This window comes from Nematostella vectensis, chromosome 12 (genome assembly GCF_932526225.1).
Source record: "Nematostella vectensis chromosome 12, jaNemVect1.1, whole genome shotgun sequence".
In the NCBI taxonomy this organism is placed as follows: Eukaryota; Metazoa; Cnidaria; class Anthozoa; order Actiniaria; family Edwardsiidae; genus Nematostella; species Nematostella vectensis.
The window spans coordinates 12,307,577-12,315,475 of record NC_064045.1 but is presented as its reverse complement, the minus strand read 5'-3'; the positions used below and the strand labels follow the sequence as shown (position 1 = coordinate 12,315,475).

General features: G+C 36.9%; 2 protein-coding genes across 2 annotated transcripts; one reads left to right on the top strand and one right to left on the bottom strand.

Annotated features, from left to right (window-relative positions):
- Positions 1 to 549: 549 nt before the first annotated feature.
- On the bottom strand, positions 550 to 7,825 carry LOC5520625 (ER lumen protein-retaining receptor 2). The gene is made up of 4 exons (XM_001640401.3): positions 7,613 to 7,825; positions 6,085 to 6,344; positions 1,472 to 1,724; positions 550 to 1,174 (listed from the first exon to the last, which is right to left on the bottom strand). Exons 1-4 carry the CDS (start codon positions 7,701 to 7,703, stop codon positions 1,140 to 1,142), a joined length of 639 nt encoding a protein of 212 aa, XP_001640451.1. The 5' UTR covers positions 7,704 to 7,825; the 3' UTR covers positions 550 to 1,139.
- Positions 2,831 to 5,724, top strand: LOC125557308 (piggyBac transposable element-derived protein 4-like). Its single transcript, XM_048719760.1, has 2 exons — positions 2,831 to 2,948; positions 3,457 to 5,724. Exons 1-2 carry the CDS (start codon positions 2,914 to 2,916, stop codon positions 5,222 to 5,224), a joined length of 1,803 nt encoding a protein of 600 aa, XP_048575717.1. The 5' UTR covers positions 2,831 to 2,913; the 3' UTR covers positions 5,225 to 5,724.
- Positions 7,826 to 7,899: the final 74 nt, after the last annotated feature.

Here is a 7,899-nt window from a genome sequence, read left to right as displayed (position 1 = left end):
CTCGGATAAGGACACTAAACCGGAGGTCCCGTCTCTTTAAGCTGCACTACATTAACCTGAACCGAAGGGACGTAAAAGAACCACTGGGGACGCAATAAACCCTCTGGCAGTGACCACCCCCAGTGACAGTGCTTACTAGCCGAAGGGCCTCCTAGTATTAGCGAAAGCTACTTATAGGAGTAATAATAAATCAAATAAATCAATAAATCTGTTAGCAGACACTTGTAGTGTCACACATGCCTCAAGGAATGTGGTTCGGTTTAAGCAGCCGCTAGTGGGGAACGAGTGCGTGACACTAAGATTGGCTACTAAGCAGACTAGCCTAGGATGATAAACAGGGTATATAATTCAAGACCTTGTGAGGTGTGGGGGAAGATGGAAGGAATATAGATCACAGTTCTAAATATTCTTCAATGTGCAAATTTTTCAGTTGTCATACCCCTTTTATCAGTTACCCTTGGAATCGATTTTTTTTTATTCTGTTTTCCACACAAGGTAATAGCTAGTGTTTCATCACTTCTTTAACAAAACTTTTCAAACAAGACAATGTGCTTATGAAACCTTTTTACTCTCCTACATTATACCAAGCATGTCTAAAATGTACTTAAATACAGCACTAATAATCTAAAAGATATTTCTTCCACTTGTCAGTTGGACTCAATGAGATCTTCAAACTAGGCAAAACATAATATACACTGGAAATTCATTGTCACACAAACAAATTAAAAAAAAGGGGTGTGGATTTTTTTTCCGATTATCTTGACATAGAATAACACAGACTGAATTGCATATTGTGGAAATATGAAAATCTCAAAAACAATTTGATGATTTACTTCCTATTGTAGAATGACAATTACATCCCTCCCTTCTTTCAAATTCATCCCTCTGCTTACTACGAAATATGCAACTAAGCATTTATAAATTCTTTTTTTTACATATCATTATTTCAAAGTTTTCTTTTTAGTTTTCTGAACAAAAGAGCATTACAATTTCTAGCTGAGGTTTCTGCCACTATGAGGCTAGAAATGTTTAGCCTTTTACATTCATTTGCCTTGTTGCCAAGAGGCAAATTTGCTTCATGAATACTATTTAGAGACGCTCAGATTCATCAAATGGCATGATCTTTTATCTCTTGTCGTTTACGCTGGGAGTTTGAGTGACTTGCCTTTCAAGACTGCAAAGTGAAAAAAATGTATAAGCAAACTTGAATGTATACATAAAAATGCATTTAGCTTCCTAGTGACAGACACTTTTCTGCTTCCATTTTGTTATCCTAGAAAACTACAGCAAGTAATGCATTCAGTAATATTGCCCTATTTTTCTAATATTAAATCAAAACAGTTAGAGATGTGGCTGACTAGTTGAGCATTGGCTTTGTTCTAATCATATTCAGGATACTGGTTCAAGTATTGACTAATTGGGTTTTGATTATCTTATTGGGATGGTACAATAAGCACTTCTTGAAGCTCACCTTTTGTGATATATAAATAGAAGAAGTCACAGTAAAGTGCAGTCTGTACACATCCAGCAACAATGGCAATAAAATCATAGAAACCCTCAAAATAATAGCGGTAAACCCAGTTGGCAATGTACAGGGCACGGTAGGCTCCTAGGGCGAACAGGTAGTGACTTGTGATGGACTCTGCCTCCCCTGTCTTGGAGATCATGAACAGCTGAGGAAGGATGGCCACAGATTCAAGGTAGATGGAGAATGTCCAGAGAACCTGAAAATAGTAAAACGCAAAGGTTGCTAAACCATCAACAGGAAAACCAGCCCACTTGCAGTGTTCAGACCATGAGATATGGATAATAAGTGGTGAACTTTATTTAATGATTTGTGAGCAGATTCTTACCCAGCAGAGTTTTCATATTATGTGCAGATAGTAGTACCGTAACTACTATAGTGGTTATTTTGGTGAAAAAATTACAAGAAAATCTCTCAAAACACCCTTATTTTTTATCCTTGATGCAAGCTCAAACCTTTACAGGTTTTAAATATATTGAATATATATTTAAATATATAAACCTGTAAAATGTTGATAGACTAAAACTTTTTCTTGAAAAAAGTGATTCTACTAACATTGTATACAAGGCACTGGATATCACAATTAATTATATGATAAAAAGTGCAATACTAGATGATATCAAAATTATAAAACTTATATCGCCACTTCCAAAGGTGTTGGTATCATATTTTGGTGATAACATTTTTTTAACCAATGAGGTTTCATTATTTTCATGGGCATTCAATCTTGGCAATAATAATTATTTACCTAAAAGGATTTAATATAATAACTAGAACATTACGTGGCCACTTGTGAAATACATTATTTGTTTGTGCTGATATTATCTACCACTTGTTTGATGCACTCACTCGTTCGAGATACTATCAACTTGAAGATAAAATTTGTATCTGTGCAAGACAATGTAATATCCTAATATGAATTTTTCATTCAATTTGATTGCTTTTATTTCATTTCATTTATATTGGGTATTCTTCTGGTTTTTATGATAGCTATTTTTTGTCATTAACCCTTTGGTGCCGGCCCTTGCTGAAATCGTTCCATATGGAACGATGACGTATCCGTTGTCATAGCAATGTTTTTGTTATTATTTAAAACAAAAAAGTCTTAACAATGGCTAATGAGATATACCCAATCAGACTGCAGAGTTTTTTTATACAGGGATTTGATTGGCTAGCCATAGTTTTGATTATAATCCCTGCTTCATGCTTGCTCTGGTCAAAATCTAAAATGGCGTCTTCGAGTAAGCGACCATGTAACGATCAACAGCGATTTACAGCTCAAGAAGTTGCTTTTCATTCTTATGAATGAAAAGAGCAATGTAGAGAGTAATGTGGACAGTGAGGTAGGAGGGATTTCTAGTGGTGAAGAGTTCTAGTTGGACCAAGAAATGGAAGTAGGAAGTGAAGCTGAATCGAACACGAGGTAAGTTTATCGTAAACAAAAGAGACGCTTTGAAATACTCGCTCTTTACTTCGCTAAATTGATGTTATTTACCTCGTGTTTTCTTTCAAATTATTATTCCATTTTACTAGCTGAGTAATTTATATTGAATTTATTCGATTTGGATATATTTGTTTTGCCATATTTTTACCTAGATGTGTGCCGAGTGATTTTCCCGGGAATCGCACTTCACACCTATCAAGATCATACGAAAACAAACATATAGCCGAAGAAATTCTTGCATAAGAAATGCCTGAAAAACATTTTTTTCGGTACCCTAGGTGCTAAAACGCTTCTCTTTATCCATATTTTATAGTGTTGAATGACTAAAACTGATTTCGATTCGCCTTTATGTTTTTATTTTGACATTTATAGTTTCGATGCGCTTTTATGTTTTCATTCCGACATGTGTAATTTCACAATAATTTTTACAACACACCAATAAGATCATCACAAAAATAACTAATATTTTCTCTGCTGTGTATTTTAGTTTTGGTGATGAGGAGGCTCATCCTGAAGGGTCCTCGAGTAGTGATGAGAGTGTGGGAGAAGAAGCGGCATCTTCGGCGTCGAGACCTGTTCGAGCGAGAGGACGAGGCGGAGGGCGAAGGAGAGGACGGGGAAGAGGCCAGCAGCGTAGGCAGTTGGCTACTGCCCAGCCACAGCAAGCAACCTCCTACAACAGCTATGGAGATGCTGACCAAGTGAACCAGCTCCCCGATTTTGCTCCGAGTAGAATTCCTGGGCTACATTTAGAAGTACCACTACTGAGAGGAGCCATGACACGTGCGGTGGACTTCTTTCAGCTGTTTTTTACTGCCCACCTAGTTCAGCAAATCTGTGCAAACACCAATGCCTATGCCTATGCCTATGCCAACATCGAGCAGAAGCAGTCGTATGCCAATGAAATGGGGGCATGGAACGATACAAACCCTGAGGAAATCAATCGACTTATTGCCCTGATTCTGTACTGTGGTCTTGTGAATGTAAGCTCATTCCACAGATACTGGAACACAAAAACATTATATCATGGGCTATGGGCAAGGGCAATCATGGCACGTGACCGTTTCAAGGCCTTGATGGCCATGTTACATGTTGTAAATCAAATTGAAGAGGATGATCAGGACAAGCTGAGGAAAGTACGCAGTTTCCTTGACCATTTCAAGGAGAGGTGCAAGGCATTATACCAGCCTTTCCAGAATGTTGCAATAGATGAAAGAATGGTAAAGAGTAAGCATCGTTCAGGTATGAGGCAGTATATAAAGAACAAACCAACGAAATGGGGACTTAAGTTGTGGGTTCTGGCAGACAGTACAAATGGTTACACTTATGACTTTGATGTCTATGCCGGAAGACAGACAGCGAATGCCCCAAGTACTAATGGGCTTGCATATGATGTTGTCATGAAGTTATTATCACCCCTACTCAATCAAGGATACCATCTGTATTGTGATAACTTTTACACATCAGTGACACTTATAAAGGATCTTTTCCTTGTGAAGACACCAGCTACTGGCACTGCGGCTGAAAATAGAAGGGGGTTTCCAGAGGAGATGAAGAATGGCAGAAAATGGGCGGGGAAGAAAGAGCGAGGAAGTATGAGATGGCACAGAGATGGTGTTTGCTTGGCACAGCAGTGGAAGGATAACAGACCAGTCACTATCTTATCCTCCATTGAATGTGCCAATGATTATGTAATTGTTTCAAGAAAAGTGAAATCCAGAGAACAGTGGACGAACATCGAAGTGAGGCAGCCGATGGCCATCAACAACTACAACAGCTATATGAATGGTGTGGACAGATCTGACCAGCTGATGACAAAGAACAACGCTCTCTCAAAGTGCAGAAGATGGTGGAAAGTCCTCTTCTTCCACATGATTGATATAGCTGTTGTAAATAGCTATATTCTTTTCCAGCTTCACCGTGCCCAGAACCCTGACAACACAGCACTTTATCGCCCGAAGAAGTATTCAGTTGCTGAGTTTAGAGAAGAACTAGTGAGACAGCTGGTAGGCTTAGAAGAGTTTGGTCCCCCACCTGCCCACAAGCCACCAACTAGGGCACCTAACCAGTTTGAGACTGTCCACATGCCAATGATGTCGGATGTGAAGAGAAACTGTAAGGTTTGTTATGCAACCACGGGAAAGGAACTAAAGGTCAGGACCTACTGCGAAGCACCACAATGCCAGGCATACCTGCACCTCACCAGCACCCAGAACTGTTTTAAAATATGGCACAGCAAGGAGTTCCATGAGTAAGAGTGTTTAGTTATCTATAGTTTGCAAGGACAATGCTGTGTACAGTTAGTATTTCATTACTTTTTTTTGTTTTTCATAATTTATTTAGTGAATACTAGCAATTGTAAGCAAGAAATGCTAGGCAGAATAACACAAAGCTAATTATAAGTGTATAAAAGACACTATTAAACCATGATATAGTGTTCTTATTTTAAATATTGTTGATAATTTCAGAAAAAAATAAATTTTTATTACCCGTCCCCAAAATAGCATAATTTACATATGGTAAGCTTTTCTGCTGTAACTTTCTCTTCTTTTTGTGCATTAGGCTAGAATTTATAGCAAGTGTGTATTATATGATAGGGAACAATTTTGTTTTCAACATTTTTTGATTGACTTGATTTCAAGTGTATAATGTGATATTTTCTTGTAAATAGTATATTACGTAACACCTTAATTAGCATAAATTAATACAAAAAATAATTAGTAAATGGTGAAAAAATTAAAAATGAGGGAACCAATGTGTAGCCTATTTTGTAAGCTTTCCATAGACATATAGCACAAGCAAATCGGATAAAAGCAGAAGTGGCAGGATATTTTACAATGAGAGACACAAAAAATGGCCCATTTTAGGGCAGGCACCAAAGGGTTAAGGTCAACTGCTTTTTTTTTATTCAAAAAAGATATTCAAAATCTAGATACATCTTATACATCAAGACCATCTAGAAAACAGGGCAACTCCACTCTCTACTGTCACACCAAGAAGAGTATGAATCTGATAAAAAAATGTATACCCCCTGGCAAATACACAACAAGGAATGACAAAGGGCTGCCCCCAGACCAAATCACCAACTAAATTGCCAAGACAATTCGATGCTCACCTCCATGATGGTAAACTCATGGTTGACTAGGCATGCTAGACCAGCAACAGGAATGAGAAGAAACTCCACACGGAATGTGTCATGGTTAGAGTCATAAGTGGCCTTGAACTTGATATACATGAGGTACAGTGTCGCAAATGCACAGGAAATGTAGATAACTTTCATAACAGAGTTGTACAGTGAGACAAAACTTGTAAAGAGATCCAGGTATCTTGTGGAGAATACCAAGGCAAACATCATTTGACTTTTTCCAGACACACCTACAAGAGAAAGCAACAATTAGTAAACTAGTTTAACACAACATGAAGTCCATATAAACCATTTACATTCATCTAACAAAAAAGGCAATCTTTCCCATTCTAAAACATAAATCTAAAAGATGAGCAAAAATATACAGTAGAAATGTATGTCCATTAAAAATCAATTGTGTCTATGAAAAAAAATGTGTCAATGGGAAAAACTCAGTTTAAATGGTGTGTACTGGCCCATGCCTGGCGTTTTAAACCTTCACATAAAGGATTACATTTGATTTGTATCTGGTGGAAATCTTCATTATTTTTGTTTGACTTTTTAACATATTTCCCATTATTACAGACCACAGGTGCAAAGCAAAACTGAATTTCACTAATAATGTACACAGCTGTTAAAATAAACATTGCATTTAGTAAGTCTTTATCAAAGCTATTAATTCAAAATTTCTTTTCGTATTGCAGGTTATAAATTTTTCAATAAATTTTGTTATTGTCTGTTTAATTTGGTGATTATACTGTTCTACAAATGGTACAAGCAAGAAAAGAAAAAACATAACAATATTTAGAAAAAGTATGTTTTGGATAGCTAAGGGAATAAATGAATTTCTTTTTAAAGAAGGATAAACTGCTAGTATATTAATCTTACAATAAGACAATATAAAATATACTAAATAAAAGTTACAACACATTACATAAGAAAATTGAATGTGTTAACCAATAAATTTCAGATGACATTGCTTCAATTTAGAGATAACAAATCAGAATATTGCAATCAAAATTACGCTCTCTATTAAAAAGATCTGGCTAGGAAAGTGAAAGAATTAGGATAGCACCTTTCAAAGATGGCGAAAAAATATTGATAAAATACAGTAGTAAACATCAACAATACGTGTAAAATTGGTGAAGAAAATGGGTTACACAGATACTAGGGGAACCCCTATCAAATCAACAAAAAAATTACATAAAAAATGATCAAGGCAACCTGTGTGATATTTAGAGTATCGATTTATAGTCAAGTTTGAGAAATTTAATCCTAAATAAAGTTACACGTGTACATCTCTCAGACAAAAACCCCTTTCAGACATTTGCCTGAGTCGGACAATTCAGCAAAACGAGTTATTGCATTTGATAGATAGGCTAAACAGACAAGCTAGTGAGACTTAGTTTTTTTTTTTTTTTTTGCTTGACTCAATAACAGTTGTCAGACTTCAAGCTTTAGATAAAGTATGTAAACCGCCATTATCTCGGATTGACCGTGGAAGGTTTTGAATTCTTACCAGCACATGAGCGGGTCTTCCAGATTTTCCATAGGAGCAAAATAATAGCAACAAGATGAGACAAGTCTCCGACAAGTCTAAAAATATTCATTTTGGGGTCTTAAAAGAGTGTTGTAGACGAGTAAAAGGGACAATCAACTTCAGAATCAGGAAAATGGCGAGCTCTGATCCCTGACTCAGCCAGCAACCACAATCAACGAACGCCACGTCGGCAGCACCGGCATTCGACATCCGGGAACCGACCCTCCGAAGACTTCACGATTGTGTGAGAAAGACTCGGACTAGCT

Bases quoted from the DNA above. Each gene is read 5' to 3' on its own strand.
- LOC125557308 (XM_048719760.1), top strand. From the start codon at position 2,914: ATGGAAGTAGGAAGTGAAGCTGAATCGAACACGAG. The intron at 2,949-3,456 runs GTAAGTTTATCG...TGTGTATTTTAG, and splicing joins GAAGCTGAATCGAACACGAG to TTTTGGTGATGAGGAGGCTC.
- LOC5520625 (XM_001640401.3), bottom strand. From the start codon at position 7,703: ATGAATATTTTTAGACTTGTCGGAGACTTGTCTCATCTTGTTGCTATT. The intron at 6,345-7,612 runs GTAAGAATTCAA...TTTCTCTTGTAG, and splicing joins GAAGACCCGCTCATGTGCTG to GTGTGTCTGGAAAAAGTCAA. The intron at 1,175-1,471 runs GTGAGCTTCAAG...TTCACTTTGCAG, and splicing joins CTATTTATATATCACAAAAG to TCTTGAAAGGCAAGTCACTC.